The sequence below is a fragment of the Diplotaxodon limnothrissa genome, linkage group LG23 (assembly GCF_057381915.1).
Source record: "Diplotaxodon limnothrissa isolate DT_005_m linkage group LG23, D_limnothrissa_male_GT1.1, whole genome shotgun sequence".
Taxonomy (NCBI): Eukaryota; Metazoa; Chordata; class Actinopteri; order Cichliformes; family Cichlidae; genus Diplotaxodon; species Diplotaxodon limnothrissa.
Window position 1 is genome coordinate 16,236,933 of NC_140617.1, and position 21,700 is coordinate 16,258,632.

At 39.4% G+C, this 21,700-nt stretch overlaps 1 protein-coding gene across 1 annotated transcript in view; it reads right to left on the reverse strand.

The window, feature by feature from the left end:
* Positions 1-21,700, reverse strand: part of naaladl2 (N-acetylated alpha-linked acidic dipeptidase like 2) — a 341,534-nt gene that overhangs the window by 157,369 nt on the left and 162,465 nt on the right. Inside the window, exons 8-10 of the mRNA XM_085348789.1 lie at positions 7,762-7,854; positions 1,722-1,909; positions 1,337-1,465 (exon numbers count right to left, since the gene is read on the reverse strand). Coding sequence (XP_085204915.1) covers positions 1,337-1,465; positions 1,722-1,909; positions 7,762-7,854 — 410 coding nt within the window. The remainder of the gene's footprint in view (positions 1-1,336; positions 1,466-1,721; positions 1,910-7,761; positions 7,855-21,700) is intronic.

Consider the following 21,700-nt stretch of genomic DNA (forward strand, 5'->3'; position numbering starts at 1 on the left):
AGCACCAAAAGATCTCCAAAAGTAGCATTAAGATGCAACGGATCCTTTAGGTCCTTTAAGTTGTGAGTTTAAAGCTCTAACACAACCACTAACATCCTGTCATTGGTTTGGTTTGTCTGTAAACTAGAAAATCAGTGATAGTTCTGCGATCTGGGAGAGGCTCCAACTCCACAGCCATGAATATTTGGTCCTTGTTAAAGTTTAGGCATTTACATCTGCTCATTTCTCCATAATGAGACATCGAAATCTGGCACATGCTTTGATGAGGGGATAACGGGGCGAACGTGGCTCAAGAGTTGGGAGTTCGCCTTGTAATCGGAAGGTTGCCGGTTCGAGCCCCAGCTTGGGCAGTCTCGATCGTTGTGTCCTTGGGCAAGACACATCACCTGTTGCCTGTTGGTCAGAGGGCCCGGTGGTGCTAGTGTCCGGCAGCCTTGACTCTGTCAGTGCGCCCCAGGGTGGCTGTGGCTACAATATAGCTTGCCATCACCAGTGAGTGAATGGGTGGATGACTGGATGTGTAAAGCGCTTTGGGGTCCTTAGGGACTAGTAAAGCGCTATACAAATACAGACAGACTATTTAATATGGGTATTAAAACTGATACTGATGCAGAAAAGCATTGATGAAAGCAGTGTGTTATCCAGAGAAGACCTTCTATGAGCACTTTTTTTAAGGGTTGAAATAGATAGAAAGTTCTTTCAACAACAGTTACAAAAATAAAGAATATGAAAACTGCTTTTAATCATGCATGATTGGAGCTTTAAGATGAACTGATCGTGGGTAATCTGGATGTCTGAAGCTTAAAATATTTTTTAAGTCATTCCTTTATAAAACAGGGAAAAGTCATGAAGTATTAAGCTGATAACATACAACTTAGTGGGAACTGTGCCTCTAGGAACTCAAATAGAAAACAAGATTAAGTCTTATTTACTATACTTTACCCTCTTAGGGTTAGAGCTTGCAAAACAACATAGTTTTAAAGTAACAGAACCGCCCTTGAAACCGCAAGGGTAATCTCTAATATGGTGCTTAGCAGTTGGTGGTTTTTAGCAGACCTTTTCACACAAATTTCAACATTAACCTGGCAAAATCGCAGCTGTGGCAGCAGCTGTAATTTTGAAAAAAAAGAAAAGAAAATGCCAGTGCTTTATATCCTTTCACTGAAATGAGGCGATTATTCATTGCCATATTTTAGGTGAATCACAGTGCTGCTACTACTAATATTGAGGGATCCCTTATAATTTATATGGTGTATGTTGTGAGAACACTGGACACTATAGCAGGACATCATGTTGGAGTGACAGTAGCAGTACATGGAATCATAGTAATAGTTACCCTCTGTATATCTGAGGTGAGCTGCAGAAGAGTTGGTGAAGCTGTAGCTCTGAGAGCTTCCGTCCCTCTAACTGGAGAGTTCAGGCTGACATAGGCCACTGCACTGCTCTGCAGAACAACACTGTTATCCTGAAAGGAACACATAAATGTACACCACACACCAGCTATTATGATTTCAATCTACTATAATAATCATATAATTGTTGTCATTACACTCATCACACCATCATAATTAAGACCCAACCCCTCACACTCCTTTGACAAGAAGTGTCGTCATATTTCTAGTGATTGGTGTTCATGTATGTTGCCAGTACTTCTATTTTCAGACATTTCTACCCTTGACCCTCTGACATTTAATAAAGCAGAGGCTCTTGTGTTTGCTGACCTTTCCCCACTCATAAGATCCAATGTTTCCCAGGGCTGAGCCTCCCCATGAGCAAAACACAGTGGTACGGTCTGGTACCCATCCGCGTTTGGTTTGCTCTGTCAGTGCTGCAATCAGTTGATTCATAATAGCTGAAGTCCCGCCTCCATGGTCGCTGTCATGACGACTACCAACCAGCACATAGCGATCTGAAGATAAATAAATAAATAAAACAAACAAACAAATAAGTAAATTAAAAACAGAGAAATCTTTATTTTTTTTTCATCTCTGTATAGGTAGATACTCAAAAATTTATGGTGAAAAATGAGGGATGCTACACAAACTCAAAATAAATAAGGTAAAGGATGATATACAAATATGTGACAACCACACTTTGCACGATGGGGTGCACAATGGTCTGGTGGTTAGCTCTTTTGCCTTACAGCAAACAGGTCCTGGGTTCAGAGCCACAGGCCAGCTGGGGGGCTTCTATGTGTTTTGTGCTTTGTACTATTAGAGACAATGTTTCAATCATGCTAAAAGAATATGTCCATAGGTGCACAAATGCACACAGATGAGTGCACCTACTGTAACAGGTTTATTTATCCTCCCACAATTCACAGTACAAGGTCACTCGCTGTTTGATGGACCTAATGTTGAACACATGTTGTATCACTGATCATCTGCTCATAAACAAACTCTCTCTCTCTCTCTCTCTCTCTCTCTCTCTCTCTCTCTCTCTCTCTCTCTCTCACACTCACACACACACACACACACACACACACACACACACACACACACACACACCTGACCTTTTTTCCTTCAGTGGCTATCCATTTAGAGTTGGTTGTATTTAAAATAGACTGCCTATTGGAGCCCTCTCCGGCACCTCACCTATTGACTCAAAATGGCTGTCATTCGTCACATAGGCACATATTACGGTCAGGACCTGTTCCCCTGATCCGAAGGCAAGGGTTACCAAGCCTCTCATCCACTGGGAAAAACCTCAATGTATAGGCAGTGAACCAGGGAGATACAGCCCCTTGCCCATCACCAGACTCAGGGAGAGTGGGGACACTACCTGCACTGAGTCCCCAGTGGACCATGTTCCACACATCCATTGCTGAAGCTCATGCAGGTAGCTGCAGCTACTCGGGTATTGGTGCCTAATAGGGGTAATTTTGTTTTGCCAGCCTTAAGATGACTCAGAAGGTTGAAACAGAACTCAGAATCTCTAGAATAAAGGGGAAGAGTTACATAAGTTTGCATGACCCATGGAACCACAACAGGCACATCAAATTCAAATCACCAAACCGTCCTTAATTACTATAAGAACTAAACTGCTGAACTGAGAAACATGGCTTTTAAGGATTTTGTATAGGAAGAAATTTGACTGAAGGGTGACATTTCTTATGCTAATGTGCAGATACTTGTTGGTAAAAGGCCCAAATATGTCTCTCCATCTTTTTGTGTTAAATTATAGACAGCAGGGATTATTTCAAGAAATCAGATACACAGCACATTATATAGCTAAACCGAGAAAGGGGTTTTAAAATGAATATGTACAAATGATGTGACTTAATAATAGTAGCATAAAGGCATTCACACAGTGTCTTCCTGTGGTTTACCGAGGTAAGAAAGTCACTTGCATTCACACATGAATGCTTCAGGCTTCTTTGTATGCTTTGCATTTTCTACAAAGACAGAGAGATGAGTATGGATGCACAAAGCAGAACTCCTGCAGGCAACAAGAAGAACAGAGCAAACCTCACAACTGCAACACAGAGCACTGATGACTCTGTCTGAGAAAAGAGGTGCTTAGAGAAGCCTGCTAGCTTAGCCCATGACAACATATTATTACATTATGTGGAGCTTCCTGGGTGAATCTTATGAACAGCGATTAGCGTAAAGTACTTTAAATCACTCATACGTGAAAGTGTAATTTACTTTGTTCATGGGTATGTATAGAGGGAGGAGGAGATTAATATATCAAAAGCTAAATTAATTTTTCATAAGAAACCCTAATTAATAAACACAGACTGAAAATAACATAAAATAACATAGACGTGATGCCCTTAGGCTAGGACAAATTATTATTGGTTCAGCTGAAACTAACTGTAGTTTAGTGCAGTAAGTCAATGGAGGAATGTTTTCACTTGCATAAATACATGAGCTACCAACCATGTTTTATTTTGTTTTTTGGTGCAATTGATTCTTGGTAGAAGTCCTCTAACATTTGCTACAGTTTGCGAGGAATTTTTCTACATTGGCGACATGGTGGCAGAGTGATTAGGACTGTTGCCTCACAGCAGGAAGGTCCAGAGTTTGATTCCACCACCTGGCCAGGGCCTTTCTGTGTGGGCCTTTGCATGTTCTCCCTGTGTTTGCGTAGGTTTTCTCTGGGTACTCTGGCTTCTACCCACAGTCCAAAAACATGCAGTTAGTGGGGTTAGGTCATTTGGTAATTCCAAATTGCCCCTAGGTGTGAATGTGAGCGAGAATGGTTGTTTGTCTATATGTATTAGACCTGTGACAGACTCTCGACCTGTCCAGGGTGTACCCTACCTCTCACCCTTTGATAGCTGAGATAGGCTACAGCCCCCCGCGACCCTGACAACGATAAGTGGAAGAGAATGGATGGATGGAGTTTTCTACATTAGCAATTTAGCAATGTAGGTATCTTGAGATTAGGTGGCCACTCAAGTTCTTTATCTCATATTTCATATGCATGAGTTTTATTTATTTATTTCAGGATTGTGTTGGAATTGTATAGCTTCGGGCTTTTAACTGAGGATCGTGGGCATAAGCTAATATTTCTATGACTATACTTTACGTTTTATCCATCCATCCATTCGCTTATCCTTTTCAGGGTCGCGGGGGGCGCTGGAGCCTATCCCAGCTGTCATAGGGCGAGAGGCGGGGTACACCCTGGACAGGTCGCCAGTCTGTCGCAGGGCCAACACACAGGGACAGACAACCATTCGCACTCACATTCACTCGCACATTCACACCATTCACACCATGGCAATTTGGACTTTATGTTTTATTTATACAAAAAGAATTATATTAAATTATATTTATTTATACAAAAAATAATTTCCCCCAGGGATCAATAAAGTATTCTGATTCTGATTCTGATTATTTGGTCATATTTTGCCTTTAGATTAACAGTAAAAAGTATAAAGTCATGATAGCTGTTCAAAGCCCGGCTTCATAGTAACTGGATGAGACACTAATTAGTACAAATGTGTGACACTTTTGTCACACAACAAACAAATAAGCAAACAAAAAAGCTGCAGTTCTTTAGAATAAGAACGTCTTCACAAAGTGAGTGCAATGTTATAAGACTCCTACGTAAACCCAAACTTTACAGCAGAAATAAACCTTTTTATGTGCATGATGGACAAAAAAAAAATCACAGACACGACTGATTTAAGTGGCAGGTGATGCCGATAAGGCTCCTCTTAACCATGTGTCTGATGTTGGTGCTTTTTGGAAAATGTTTTAATGTTATTTTCTGACAAGTAATATGGATTGCTGCAAAGACATATGTACTGTTGTAACAGTCCATGCAGGTAATCCCTGCTCCAGTTCTAGTGCTTTATTTAAATGCTTATTTTTGCTATGTTACTTAGCACACTGTAGGCACTAAGGCACTGGACTCTGTGATGTAGCCATATAGTGTATGGATGCAGCTTTTTAACCAAGCTTCCCAGCCTTAGCTAGTTGAATGCATGTGAATGCAGATGTCTGATGCAGTCTTTAACCACTCAAGTGCCTAGTACAAAATCCATGTTGTCTGCACCTATATGTAAAAAGGTGTCAAACTGAATATTTGAAGCACAGCACATTTTGAAGTCGCCATTTCCAACATGTTTGCTTGGGGCTGCATATAAGAAAGGGCAACTTTGGACAATGCCTGAAACTGATTCTCCCAACATTGTCCAGGAAGGCAACCAAATAAAATAATGGAAGAATAATCATAAAATGTGCTATTAGTGAGCAGTTGATAGACTTTCTACATTTTTGTTGCGTTCGAAACAGTTTGAACCAGCTTTATACTATAATTATATACAAATCTAAATCTATGAATTCATTTCACTGAGCTATTATTAGAATATAAACAGTTATGTCCCTGGAGTATTCATGTAACACTTGTGTTGAACCACACTGGCTCAAACTACAGGGCTGCTTTGATGTTACAGTGTGCCTGTTTGGCAGATTTGTTATGCTGCTAGCTGTAGCTGCGTACAGCATTATTTAAGAAAAACAGCAAAGAGTCATTCAGAATTACCCATTGCCATCATGCATGAATATTCAGTCTGTTTAGAGTTAAGTGTGGAACAGACATATGATGAAACCCCCACAACCAGTTAAAGCATCACTCCTTCCAGAGATTTGTGACCCATATTATCTGCTTTAGTGGGCCATTATGCCTGCTTAATATTACACTGTAAATCAGCAAGATAATTTTCCACTACTGAGTGGGCAGGACAGGTACAGTAGCGTGACATTGGAGGAAGGCTGTGTGGATGAGGCAAGGGCAAGATAAAGAGACAATTTAAAAAAGGATAGGGGTAGTTTTAGCTAAGAAGAAAGAGCCAGGGTTGACATTTAAATATTAAAAGACCACAGCATACAGCATGTTTGAAATGGGCAGAGTTAACAAAGCCTTGTAAATGGAAACAGAAAAAAAAGATACGTCTCCAATGGTCCATTTTCAAAAGTCTTTGCCAACATCAATGGGCAACTTTTTGAAATAAATAGATGCAAATGGCAGACATTTAAGAAACACGATGGTTGACATTAAGAGAGCAAAAGGCAGTTAATGTCTACTTTAGTCAACATTAAGGTGGTTAATGTCTACTTATCAGAGCTTAACCACCTTTGGATTCACGGGATGAAAATGAAAGTGTGATCAAATCAAGTTAAAGCTTCTATTATTGTGTTTTGATCTAATGTATCCATAAAAAACGTGCACCTGCATCTTCTGAACCTTAATATGTGTTTATAAGAATCACTTTTCAGGTGAAATGTAACCTAAATTTAGATGGATCTGAAATAATGTTATAATCAAAACTAATTAAAAGTAATGTAAATACCTAGAACTATTAGAATCTAATAGATTCTAATAGTTCTAAAACAACACTTCTAAGTGAGAAAGTCATGCATTATTGTGATCCCTGTGCTCACTACATGTGGATAGAAGTGCTGTATGCAAGGAAAATAATAGGCAATGCCACAGTTTATTAAAGAATTTAAAAAAAGAATATTTTCCTCACTAATATAAAATATTTGTTATGGCAGCCATATAATTCAATTTGAGTTTAATTGTGTTTGCATTAAAGGTGATGTCATCTGGTTATTTTAGTCATCAAAACGGTTAATTTCACATGGAAAGGTAATATAAATGATTATTATTATCTTATGTATCAGAAGCCAGTGGTTCATGTTATGTCACTGCTACAAAGTGCTAGTCTTGTCTAAATACCCAGTGGTTCAGTTGCTCAAGAGCACTTTAAGAGAAGTCATTGTGGTTGTCTCATTTAACCACCAGTGAGAATATTTCTGTAGCACAGAATGTGCTTAGTTTCTATAATTTGCTCTTCTGCTGAGACACAGATGTGGATAGCATTGATGGTGGGAAGCAGAAACTGCTTCCCCATTTACAGGATTAGTGGCAAACTGAACTAACATGCACTGTTTGTAGCCTCATTTATGATGGCTATGAAAGTGGTGTTGATATTATCATGGAATTTTCTGCCAGTAAGAGAATACAGATGTTTCCAAATTTCTCCTTTAATCTTTTTTTTATGATTTCTACTGCTTGTTTAAAGCCAAGCACAGACAGATTGAGTTGAGGAATGAAAGCCATATTTGGGGACTAAGTGCATTATGTTGCAGCAGAGCTAAGTAATACAAGCATCATCAAGAAATCATTACCTTTTCTGTTAACGAAACAGGAAAGAATACAAATGTAGCTAAAAGCAAAGATAGAGACAGAAAAATGCTGAGATTGTGTTTTAACTTTAAGGCAAATCTGCAGTGGCTTTGTACAAACCTGGGTTCCTCTTTCCCTTCAGATATCCCACAACGTTGTAAATTTTCTTGTACGAAAACTGGTTTCCAATTGTCAGGGTTATCTTCTTGCGCTCTAGGAAAAAGAAAGAAAAAGACAAATTGTAAGATGAGTAATTCTGAATTATTATTGATTCATAGTGTGACGATACTGGGAGATTTTCATTCATAAGTTTTCACTCAGCAAAAAGAAAATATATTTACATAGACAGAACCTGGTTTGAATGCTCTGTTCTAAATCAAATGTGCCATGGGGGATATTACCACTCTGGAGTTCGTTATTATTAATCTCTGTAGGTTTCTTCCTGTTAAATGGTAAGTTTTCCTGCCCACTGTCGCCAAGTGCTCATAAGAGGTTGCATGATTGTTGGGGTTTCTCTGTATTATTGTGTTTTTTGTTTGTTTTTTTAAACTTGGAATATAAACAGTAACCTTGCAGTCATATTGAGGTGACTGATTTGTGATTTGGAACTATATAAATTAAATAGAATAGAATTGACTGTGCAGGTTCTCAGTCATTCAGGCCGTGGTAGTCTAAAAGGCTTGGAAAGAAAGCTCCTTGGACCGAACTGATTTGAACTGAACTGAATTGACTTTAATTACATTTTCAAGCTAAAAACCAAAAACAAAGTAGACTGACGTAAAATAAATTAAATCAAATGAATGTTGTGGTTAGTATATCCTATAGCTATTGCTTAGGTTAAAAACAGCCTTCAAATTCAGAGTGAACACAATGAAACAAACCACCTACCAATCAGCAGTTAGATTTTATGACATTTTATCTACCTTTAGGTTCATATTTCTTTTTAGCAATTACACATCTAACACCTTGTGGAGGAACTGATGTATTAATTACATTCCTTGACAATGTTTTCTCTTTTTTCTTCTCCTCTCCTAGATTTTTTTTGTTTTTGCTCCACATCGTATACATTCAGATAGTCATCCTCGTTCTTCACCAGTGTCCCACCAATAGTTTTTAGACTTTAGTCACAATTGTTGAAATTATCCTTTTGTGCATTGGCAGTTCCAAATAATTCATCTGATTGGACAAACTGCACTCTCAGAGTGCGGTCAAAGTGAAATATCACTTGAACCTTTAAGTACTTCATCACTCCACTTTACAGGTGTCCTAAAATTGTTAAGTTGTTTTCCAAGGGTTAAACTCTTGATGGTTGTCAGAAGGGAAGGAAACACACAATCTTCAGGAAACTGGAGATCAGAATGCATTAAACTACTACTGTTCATCTGTTACGGTGTGTTCACACCGAACGCGATAGAAGCAGGCAGAGCGTCAGGCTTACATGTAAAGTCAATGGAAAGGCGCGCTGACCTGCGATTGCGGCTCCCGCGAAAATTCGGAAGCAGATTTGCGTCGCGAAAACGCGAAAACGCCTGAAACGCGCGTGAGTGTAGCGCGTTTCAGGCGTTTGACTCGCGAAAAAAACCACGCGCGTGAGTTTATGTGTTGCATTTTGTGCATACACGCGTTTCGCGTCCCCCGCTCGAGTTGGAAAAATCTGAACTCCAGCGTCAAATCGCGCTGCGACAACCAATCAGCCTGACGTGGCTGTTACCTAGTTCAAAGGGGCAGATCCAGCCAAAGCCCTTTATTCTTCAATAGAAGGAAGGCTAATCAATGCCGTAGCAAACAACCCGGAGCCATACGACACCAGCTGCTTTCTGGTAGAGATGGCACGATACCACTTTTTTATGTCCGATACCGATACCGATATCATAAATTTGGATATCTGCCGATACCGATATGAATCCGATATAGTGTTTTTTAATCAACAAAACTGTTTTTTAAATATCTTGCTGCATTTTGTATAAGTTCATACTCAAGTTTAAAACAACAACTACACTAAAGCTATTCTGTTATACCTGTATGCAAAAAAAAAAATTTCATAGTTCAGCAATACTGATCAATCTAATAAACTTAAACCTACACCATCCTCCCTATTCTGGTATTTTAAAGAGTACTTAGCATAAATATTAAGCAACCTAACTAATAGGGTTCCAACTCCCAGCAACAACAAAAATAAAAAAATAAAAAATAGGGAACCACCCCTCACGCTCCACCTCATGATGCTTAATCGACGTAATCAACCTTAATTTGATGCAGTGTGAAAAAAATGCACAGAAATCAATTATTTTTCAAGAAATATTAAATAGATTCAACATCTTTCTTCAACAAAATTGCAGACTGCACAGATGGTACCTTCCCAAAGGGAAAAAGTACTATAGCTTACTAGGGTATATATATTAGACTTAATAGTTACTATATACAGTAATAGTTGGGTTGCGGTCACGTGGTTCTGATGACGTGCGGAGGCAGCGCGATTTTTGAGTGGAGGGCGGAAGTAAACATGGAGGACACTGTGGAGAGTCAGGAGAGCAGCTATTGTGCAACTTTAGACCCCGTTTCTCGGGAGAGATATAAACAGATAGTTAAAAAATATATCGGACGTGATCCGTATTCTTTGAAAATGTCCGAATACACCACAGAAGTAAAGGATTTGCCTACTATCGAGGCTGTGGATATCACCAACTACTTGGTCCTCCAGACTTCTTACTACACTAGGCAGCAAATGAAAGCTTTCAAGAGTCTGGAGGCGTACAATTTTTTTGTCAGCGGGTGGGTCCACAACCTTGGAACAAAACGTCTCTGTGATGGATACAGTTTGGTGTTTGCAAGGGTGAGTGTTTGTTCTTATATTGCTTTATCTTAAACACGCTAACAGTTAGCGGTAGCGGCTTTAACGTCAACAAACATGCCACATCCTTAGGACTTCGTTAGAGTGACAGTTGTTTGTTTCAAGGTAAACCATTCTCAGCGGTCTAACGAGACACCTCTGAAGACTTGGGTAATTGCAAAGGAGGATGGAGAAGTGATTGCAGCTCATTGCAATTGTATGGCAGGGTTAGTAGCCTGTTCTCCACTGTCACTAGGCTCAAATCCGGGCTCTCAGCCGTCTGTTGCATATCCAAAATCGCCTCTGCACATCGATGCTGTTCTGCCTTAAGCTTCATTCTTTTCTCTCGTTTGAGAACTGATTCCGATCTGGGTTTTCGTTCGTAGCCGAGATTGACCGTCGGAGCCCAGTCCTCCGACTCTTCGTCATCCAAAGCACTTGGGCAGCCTATAGTCCCAATCAAGTCAATATTAGACTACTAACTTAAAAGCACTAAGTAAACGAGAATTTAACGACAACCTAATGCTAATAAGTTCGTTTGCAAACATAACATTACCTCTGACGAAGTGGTCGCTGCAGACACGGGCATTGGCAGACTCTGCTCCTCCCGACTGTAAACGTAAATTTAAAATCCATTTTTTCCTACGTTTTTCGGTTAGAATTTTCCATTTTTCTCCTCTTCGTTGGGCTATTTTTGGTACCCTAAAATACCGTTTATCAGTTTCTCTGGTCGACCTACTGGAGCATCCGTAAACACAACAGGACATAGGCATTTTGCGTACTGTCTGTCTGTGATTTTGCGCTTATCTTTTTCACTTCCGACCGCCAGTCAAATTTCGCGCTTTACGTCGACGTCACGTCTACGTCAAATGAAACCTAGCTATTGACTTCTATTCATTTTACATCAAATTAAAACTTTGGGTGTCAGATAATTATTTATTAAAAGCTAGACATTTTAAATGAGAATAAGAAAGAAAAGTATGTCTTTGTGCCCCCTTTTCCCTGTTAATGCCCTATCGGCCCCCCTGGCTAAACTTTGCTAGATCCGCCCCTGCACAGTTACCAGCGTCAGCTACGTAGAAAAAGATCCTGGAGTAGAAAGTAATATTAAATACATTCTAACAACAGCTGATCAAGCTTAAACGTGCTGCTGTTGTTCAGCCGCTGGTTTCCTCTTTCTGGTGCAAAGTGGGCCAAAAACAAACTAGAGAGACGGACTCGCGACAGAAAAGCCGATCAGCTGATCGTTAAGCAGTTTCATGATTGAAGTAGCAGCAGGAGAGGCAGTCGCTCCATATATCGCTTGTTAAGCTTAACGCAGGAATGCTTTACATTCAGAGATGGACTTACACACTTGCTTTACTTCTCTCGGGATAACTTTGTCGGAGATGAAATGCTGGGTTGCTAGCGAAGCTCCAAATGCTATCCAGACCACCGACAGGTCCCGCATGCCACAGCCGCTCTATCACGTGATGCATACTGCTCCGACGTGCTAACGTTCTGAGGTGAGTTACGGCGTGTTGCAAGTTTTGTGAGGTGCTTTCGTGATATTTAATGGATCGGATTACATTTTTTATTTTTCTCCGATATCCGATCCAGTAATTTAGGTCAGTATCGGACCGATACCGATACCTAATATCGGATCGGTCCATCTCTACTTTCTGGACCGAGACAGGAATATAAAGGACCGAGCTTGGAGGAAGATATGTAAAGAGATCGGGCAACCTGGTAAGTTCATTCATTTCTCTTAAGTTTTCTCTAAAGTTTTCACTGACCCGGGGAAGCCGCACAAAAGCTAGCAAGCCACCGCTATTTTCCCACTGACGTACAAATACCGTTCTGCTTTTAGGCATGTTGTCATTTAAGAATATATTTTGTTTATTAATAAACAGCTCACAGTGGTCCCGCTGTTCATCCGTCACTGCCTCTTTTTTTAAATTTTCTTTTTCTTTTTTTTGCACCGGACAGCATTGCATTCTGCAGCCTGATTGACAAATCTGCTCCGTGTCGTGTCTCCTGCACTTGCCAAATTTATCATGTTTGGTTTTGATAACCATCACGTCCAATAGAAAAAACAGCACAAAAACACCCATAACTATGAGCCTCATTCGGAAATAGACACCTGCACCGCGAGGGAAAAAGGCGCACGAAAGTGGCGGGCAGATGAAGACAAACCGCGGCATAATAATACTTTTACGTTTTGCAATCTACAAAGGTTTGCACTTTGAGAATCAATTGTGAGAACTGTGACCAATGTTCATGTGTGTGTGTGGAAAACAGTGTATAAAGTGCGTGGCCAGGGGCTAGTTATTCTGAGAACCCCTGCTGCAATAAATGAGGGACCACTGTCTACTCTATGATTATTATATTCAACCTGTTAACATTTAATACTGTATTGATAGAACCAACTGATTCTGAAGCAGAGCATCCCCTGTTGCTTCTCCTGGCTCCCCAGTCCCTGAGCTCCTGCTGCTGCACCCACAGGTATGTAGAGCAAGCACTGATACCTTTTTAGTCGGTGGGATTGCCTTGTGATCACCTTTACTAAAGATCTACAACCAATCTGATTATATCCTGTTTTTGATTTGTTTGTTTCAATGTTGAAATTAAAATCTAGTAGCAGCCTTCTCATTTCTTTGCGTTTTGTGCTGTTTTACAGGCCCACAGGGGAGGACGGCTCCGAGGCAGATGAGGGACGGGTCCCAGGACGGTCCATCGGTGGTGGAGCTGGCCACCCTGGTGTCCCTGAAGAGTCCACACCAGTCTCCAATGGAGCATTTCCTCCTCAGCCTTGTTCCTGCTCTGGAGAGCAGCTGGTCCTTTTTATTCCTGTCTCTCTGTAAATACTTATATTTTATATATTTATGTTTAATGTATTTCTGTGTGAGAATTTTAATATTATTTCAAATAAATTTTTATAATGACTAATGTCTCAGTTCTACTACACAGCAAATGTTGGCACACGACTTTACACATGTAGAATTTATTTCATATTATACTAATGACAAAATATACTGATACAGTGGGATGCAAAAGTTTGGGGAACCTTGTTAATAGACATTATTTTCCTGTATAAATCGTTGGTTGTTACAATAAAAAATGTCAGTTAAATATCATACAGGAGACACACACAGTGATATTTGAGAAGTGAAAAGAAGTTTACTGGATTTACAAAAAGTGTGCAATAATTATTTAAACAAAATCAAGCAGGTGCATAAATTTGGGCACCACAAAAAAGAAATGAAATAAATATTTAGTGTATATCAATGTGTGTGTCTCCTATATGATATATGGGGTGCCTTTGTCTGGACGTGCTTCCCATCCAGAGCTGCACAGCACAGAGGGAAGTTCCAGCGCTCCTGGAGTCCCTCTGTGATGGACCGCCAGTCTCCAGGTGAAGGCACAGCCATGAAGTCGTCCACTAGACAGTCCCAGATGGCTGTCGCTGCCTGGGGGGTGATCTGGCTCACCGTGGACACACCGACTCTGAAACTGAACGCTTGGTGCTGAAGGAGTCCCCGGTGACAAGGAACCTGGACAAAATTGTTCAAAATCAGTATTATGTGTACTGCAGTTACAAAATACATTATTCAAATTCCAAAATACTTTGGTGATGTCAGATTTAAATCACAAAACTTAAATCTTACATAAAAGATTTTGTAATTATAAGGATAATTACAAAATGTATATTAGATAATATCTAAAACAGTTGTGTTTTGTTTTAACTTTAACATATCATAATTTGATTGGTAGCAACTTTCACAACTACAGTGAGCCAATCACTCATAATTCCTAAACATGTCAATCAGGTAGGAATGAAGTAAGACATTAATAGAAATAAAGAGTTGTGTGTTGACATGTAGCCCTTTCCTTGCTTAAATCATTAATATTTTTGAAAAATTAATCTGTGATAAGACAGCTTATCAAGATAGAACCATGTAACTAGAGATGAACCAAACTGTTCACAGTTTTATCTAACTCTGTTTTAATAAAGGCTGGTGACCCCTGTTATAGTCTGACAGCTGCAGGGATTATATACAAATATTCAACTATCCCAGAATCAAACCAGGTCTAAATAAAAAGGAGTGAGTATCACTACAAGGTTAACTCAGTGGTCCTAATGCTACAGTTTGATATCAGCAAACACCGAGCGCATACATTGATGTGACACCACAGCCATGCTATCATTCAAACACTGATAACAGCATAAATCGAATTAAATCGGGGCTTGATGAGAGCTTCTGAGTATCACTAGAAATATTATAAACAGTCGTCTTTGTACCACAGTTTGCTTTCAGTAAACACCGAGAGCATTCACTGTTAGCATAGCACATCCATGTTAGCAGTGTATAAATGGATGGTTTAGCATATATTAGCACAGGTATCAATAAAGGACTACGTATTAAACACTTTTACTAACCTCAGGCAGACGGACAGGCGCTCTGCAGGTGGGATTGAGCGCCTGTAGTCGGTGTCTAGGCGGGCGATTCTGGGACCGACGCGGAACAGCAGGTCCTCAAACTGGCCGAGTGAATGACGGTGATAGCGCTGGAATCGGCCGTCATCCAGGCGCAGCTCCTGGAGCAAGTGGTGAAACTCACCAAACTGCTCACGCCTCTGGAGGACCTGATGGACCCAGGTACGGCAAGGATGTCCTTTACGCCGCTACTCTGCTCTCCACAGTAAATAGAGAAGGGAGACTCTCTCTTCAAGCGCTAGCTCGACAGCTGCCATCTTGCAAAGATACCGGTCTTGCAAAACTTCCTCCCACATTTCCGGTTCACGTGCGTTAAAATATGATATTTTGGGGCGCGATGGATTTTTCTTGGACACGCGTAGAGGTGCGAATGTGCACGCGTCAAGTTAGGGGCGTTTGGGGCTTTTTTCACGCGCCCATCGCGTTCGGTGTGAACACACCGTTAGACTGCTCTGTCAAACCCTCTCATAGAGCGGTTGGTTAGAGTGGCATTAAAGTAATTACAATAGAGTCCATTTGTGTTTTTGTGCACTCTGGTGTGTCTGGGTTCATTTGTGTTTACTTCTATGTGTATCTTTACAAGGACACATTGGTGTTGGATTCTTTGAGAGAGAGACACGATGTGTGGAAAGTGAGAACATTTGCTTGTCTCTAGTTGCTAACACGTCTTGCAGGGCTGTTTGAGGGTTAAGACTTCATGTTAAGGCAGGGTAGCGGTTTTACACGAAATCATGATGTGAGGGTAGATGACTAGGGAATGTGTGTGCATGCACTTGCATCAATCTCAACCAGTTGGAAAGTAAAGGTAATGAAAGGCAGATATAAACAATATTGCATAGAGCCGCTTAAAAAAGTACCTTATTGGGGTCTTGTGACTTCCTTTTAGGCATTTTCATCATATATGGGACAGTGAGAGAGTGTTAATAGGGGAGTATGTAAGGAAAGTCACATATTAAAGTAATAATAGAAAACTAAATGGGATTTTGCACAGACTAAAAATTTAATAATAATAAATTGTCAGCTCAAAGTTCCAATTTCAGTTTATGCTAGATTGGAGATTATTATTTTTATGATTATGATGTTTTTGTATTTACAGCTCTATCAACAAACAGCAACAATACATAAAAATGTGAAACATAACATGACCTTCGAAGACTTTCATGTGATAGTCTTAAAGTGCAACTGGCTCTTGTAAGAAAGGCAAAAAGACCACACTTAAAAGCACACACAGATGGCCATATGATGCATTTGACAGAGCAGTCACTAGATATTGTGTCTGCCAGCTCAGCTGCCTTGCTGGATGGCTGTGAGCTCTTGGGGGGCTGATGGCTGGATATCTGAGGGAAATACAGAAGAAGTGCCAGCAAAGATGCGAGCTGGGGCTCAAACTGTGTGTGACAGAGGTCCCCTGCCTACAGCACTACAGCATGACAGCCCACTTTTCCAGTTTCACTCCTGTCCTCCATCCCTCCCTCCCTGCCTGTCTGCTTGCCCTCTCGCTCCTGTTTAATACATTATAAAAATTCACTGCTTTCTCTCATAGGCGCCACATAACCCATTTATCACTTTTGACATTGGCACAAATGACTATGGCTAAAGAGGAGGGATGGAACATGTGGACCGTTTGTGTATTCAATCTGCAAACGCACAGAGAGTAGGGAGAGAGATTTGTCATAGAGTAATTCCCCTCATGATGAATGGGTTTACAGATACGGCTGCTTCTACAGGTAAGAGGTGACTCTAAGTTAAGTTTTGAGAGTTGATGAAAATATTTAAAGGGACAATAGTACATGTTTGACTTCCAAGGGCTAAATGAAATGGAAATGCCCTTTTCCCCACAGAATGTGTCCTGATTTCAGCAAATATAAAACTCAAATACACTGTGATGTCACCAACAGAGCTAAGCTATTTAGCACCATTTTATCCTGGAGGATTGTATGAATTCCCTATCACAAGCAGTATGGCAGAATAAAAAGCAGCATGTTGTTTTAGTGGTAAGAGCTGTTTCCTCAGAGGAAAAGAGTCCTGGGTTCAAACCAAGGCAGAGCTTTCTCCCAGAGGTTTACCTTTGTAAATGAAATTAACCTCCTAAGACCCAAACTCCTTCACGACATGCATTTTTAATTTCTCTTTGATATTTGGGCATATTGGGGCTCGATGAATGTAAATACAAAGAATTACCAGATATATATATATTTTTTTTTTTTACGTTATTTTTGTTTTTAAGAAAAATGAGAGCCACATGAGGATATTCTTTAAAAATTTGATAGAACAGTAGCAGTATAATGCCCTTGTAAGTGGATCTCAGGCCCTTGTAGATCAAAATTGAGTATTTTGGTCTAAATAACCCAAAATGTGATGTCCACATATGTGGACGCCAGGTCCTAGGAGGTTAAAGGAACCAATGTGCTCAACCTGTGCATACTTTTACTTTCCCCACAAAATGTAGCTTCTGTATGATCAAAGGTTCATGAAGACTTCAAACACATGTAGAACATTACCTTTTAAAACAGCATATACGACTTTATTCCATTTCAAGTTGGTCGAGACAGTTAGTAGCACTGCCATGTCTATACTCGAAATACAAAATCTAAATTACCTTAGCGGCAAGGCTAGTCTGGCTCTGTCTGTAGTTGGGAAAGATTACCAGTGCCACCGATACTGCTCAAAACTAAACTGTAATCAGATTGTTTGTGCTTGTGAAATTGTTTTACACCAACTAATTCCACACTTGTTCAGGATCCTTGGAACTGCATTTGAACACTCTGGGTCTCCTCTGGTATCACTCATGGCTGAGTTGCCGACGGGGATAACGTACTGCAATCCTTTCCTAAACCTTGTTAAGTGCTTTTGCCATCTAAACCCTAACCCTAAACCAAACCTAATGGGAAGTGAAATGAAATGTAACTAAATACACAACCAAAGCTCCTGTGACAAGATCCTTGGTCTCCCGCTTGACAATCTCATAATTTACACCACTTCGGCTTACCAATGCTGATTTCCGTAACTCTAGGACATCTACTGCATCTCAGCCTCTTTGATTAAATGGCAGAATGAGACATAGTAAGAATAGGTGGCAGATATGTACCCTGGTTACAGCGCCATGGTGTATTGGTAAAGACAAACTCCTAGTAATGGTAATGGTCTTTTAGTAGCATTGTAACATTGTGTTACTCTGACTACTGGATAGATTTATTAGACAAACTTATACTTAGCATTACATAGAATTAAAATATGTAATACATTTTTAAGGCAAGAAATAAGAAAGAAACCATATATGCAATAACAAAATACATCCATACATTCTACTACTTTAAATATATAAACTAGATAATTAAAAAAAGATATTATGTATAATCTTATAAAATTGTCTACATTCAGAAGCAACTAAGTGCAATTCTCTGCTGGGTATTAAATGCATAGTTGAGAGGAAAAAGCAGCAAATGAATGTGGGAAACCTGCACATAGCAATCAATAGCAGTGTAATTAAAGGGCCTCGGAGTCCTTTATATAAAGCCATTTTAAGTTGCTCTGCTTCACTCGCCTCTCCCTCTGCGGCTTTGCAATGTAATTTCCATGGAAATTTGGTACACTTTTGGCATTTGTTCTGAGTGGGAGACAGGATAAAACAGAGTGAGAAAGAAGAATTGTACATATTAGAAAATTAAAAGGCAGACAAAAAGACTTTTAGATACCTCTGACTTTGTTTTTTGCTTTTTTAATCAAATACAATTTTATACCATTAATAACTGCAAGATGAATGTGTGGTGCTGTCAGTATGTTTCTGTGTGCCCATGAGAGAGGGAGGATTTGGTCCTCATTTTAGAATTAATATTGCAATATTAAAGTCTTATTGCATATCCAGATCTATCTTTACATGTAGAGCAGGGCGATATGGCCAAAAATATTTATCACGATATATATTTGAAAATTTGCGATAACGATATAACTGACGATATAATTGATGCAAGACAAAATACAACTCCACAACATTACTAGTGCAAAAAGACAACCTTCCTTTTATTTTCACTTAAACAAGAAGCTGGTTTTTATGTACATTAAAGCTATATAAAAATTTAACAGTGCGAATACAAATTCCTTGCTGAAAGTTTAACCAAAAGGCATTTCCAGTAGAAATGGGCTGACATATCCTGAGCATAACCATGTATAATATCCACTGAAGTTAAAAAGAGGTGCTTTGCAACATTAAACTGCAGTGTGCAGTACGTATTTTTCGGACCATAAGGTGCACGGGATTATAAGGCACATTAAGCGAAACAAGGCAGTCAGATAAATCAAACTTTATTAAACTCATTCTTCTTGCTTCCTCCACTTCTGTACCATTGATTCATTAATGTTGAATTCTCTGGCAGCTGCTCTATTCCCATGTTGTTGCAGTATATTAATGACTAACCTCGTATTGTGGATGGATTATCTCAGTTGTTATGGATTATCTCAGTTGTTCTCCTGAAGTTTGGTCCGTTTACAGCATCCTGCCATGCGATTGCATTTGTCTCTAACTATCAGGCACGTTAACTTTTATAAGTGGAAAAGTGTTAGTGTTCGTCCTCCAGCTTCACTGTTTATGTCATGCTAACATAGCTGTGTCGCTAGCGATCACGTAGCACATCATTATATACCAGCTAGCCCAACTTCAGTAACCCTACAAACGTCACTGCTGTTTAGTTTCCCGTCTTCATTTATGTTGGAAGTGATAGCAGAGCTGTACGTTTGAATTTATTCAGAAATCTCTCAGTCAGAACATGCTATATCATGCTTGGGTAACTAGCGAAACTAGCAAGCTAACTTCCGCTAGCTTCCTGCTAACTTCTAACTCCGTTAAATGTAATAAATTTTGTTTTCATGGATGCCTGGAAGTTAAACTTCATAGTTACACCTGGTAAAGCAGCAATGCTGATCGTTTTATTAAAGATGAAAGAATTTAGACAGTTTTTAAACTCTCAGTGATGCTGCAGTGTTGTTTGACCTGAAGGTTTACGGAGTTTAGGACCCAGATTACTCCCAGATTTAAGAGCATCTTAGTCCGACAAATACGACAATAACGACGGCCGCTTGCATGTTCTGCAAAAAAATGTGCTTTGTCGTGTATCTGACGGACAAACGCCAAACCAGTTCCACATCACGGAAGTTGCACCATTTTTACAAACCAATTCTGGTTCATTTGTTTCACTCAACAATCGGCCATGTGCGTATGAAAACAAAGGCACTGCGCATGCGCGTTTTACTCCCATTCTATCGCGATATTTCATTTTCCTATCGTTGCCTAACATTATACCGGTATTACCGTGAACGGTATAATATGGCCCAGCCCTATTTACATGTATGGAATCTCTGAACTGTTATTAAATAACTAAAAATCTATTTTAAAGATTACAATAAGAAAAAACAAAGACCTAGAAAATAACGCACACAAAAGAAACTGTATAATCATTCTAAGTTTTAAAAATACTATATTGCATTGTATTATAACAGGATGTAATACTTTTCTGGCTATGTAATGAAAAGATCTGTTATATAATCACAGAACATAAAGTCTAGCCTTTCTAGAGGGTATTAAATGTAGAGTGTAGCAGAAAAAGCAAGTTAGAGAATTATAGGAAACCTACTGTAACTTTCAGTAGAGGTGTAATAGTGCCTTTGGCCAAAATAAGCGTGAAAGAATAATAATAAAGGAAAAATAAAAAGTGCAGAGTTATAATATCAGTACTGTTCGTTGAACGGAAAGGACACATTGCAGTATTTACTCCTATCTAAGTAACATAACTTATATGAGTTTTTTTTTTAAAGATTTCTGTTTGGCTGTAAAACATTATTTTAGTTTCCTTTAGCATTTATATTGCTTATAGTAACTTATATAAGAAGACATGATTATATGTAAAGCATGTTGTTGTGGACTTTCAAAGGGGACTATTGCTGTTGTCACTGATACGTTGATATTTTAGGGCACTTATTCTGTTACCACTCAGGCACATTCTGCAGTGCCAACTTTTAACCTTTTCAAAATGATGGAACATATTTCTAGACTTATTAAAATGCAATGCACTGCCATTTTCACAAGTAAACGCAGTCCTATCCCACCAATCAGTAGAAAAGGTTTCAGGATAACCGTGTTGTAAAATATTTTATAGTTCTTTAAATTTTGTATTTCACTTTCAATAAAAAATGAAAACAAACTGCGAGTATTTCCAACATCTCAAGTCTCAAGTCTATGTTTTTTTAAACTTTTATTTTACATAAGCGTATCTTAGCTGTGATATATGCCAAGCTTAGATCGGAAGAAGAAAAAGCATTTAGCTTCAATTTAAAAAATAAATAAATAAGTAAAACGCTGTATATGAGCAAACACAACCAATCACAAGTACACCTGCTGGGTCATTATATATCAGAAGGACATTATGAGTCATTGTCACATCTTTGTCAGTATCTGCAATCATTCCATCTGCTAATTCAACAAACACTCCGGCCGTGCAAAGATTCTGACTTCAAGTCCAATAAGATATATGAACATGCATGAATGCAGAAAAGTGTGTGAAAGTGTGTACTTGCTGGCATTTCAAAGTGTAAATGTGTGTGTACAATTAATCAGCCTTGCCAGGGTAAACTGGGGCTTGCAACAGGCCTTAGAGATAGTGATGGACTAGCTTGGTAATTGTCTGGTCAACAGACACACCACTCAGATAGAGTTGGCGCCAAAGCCCCAAGGCCCGATTTAGACAGCGTGTGCTCAGTGA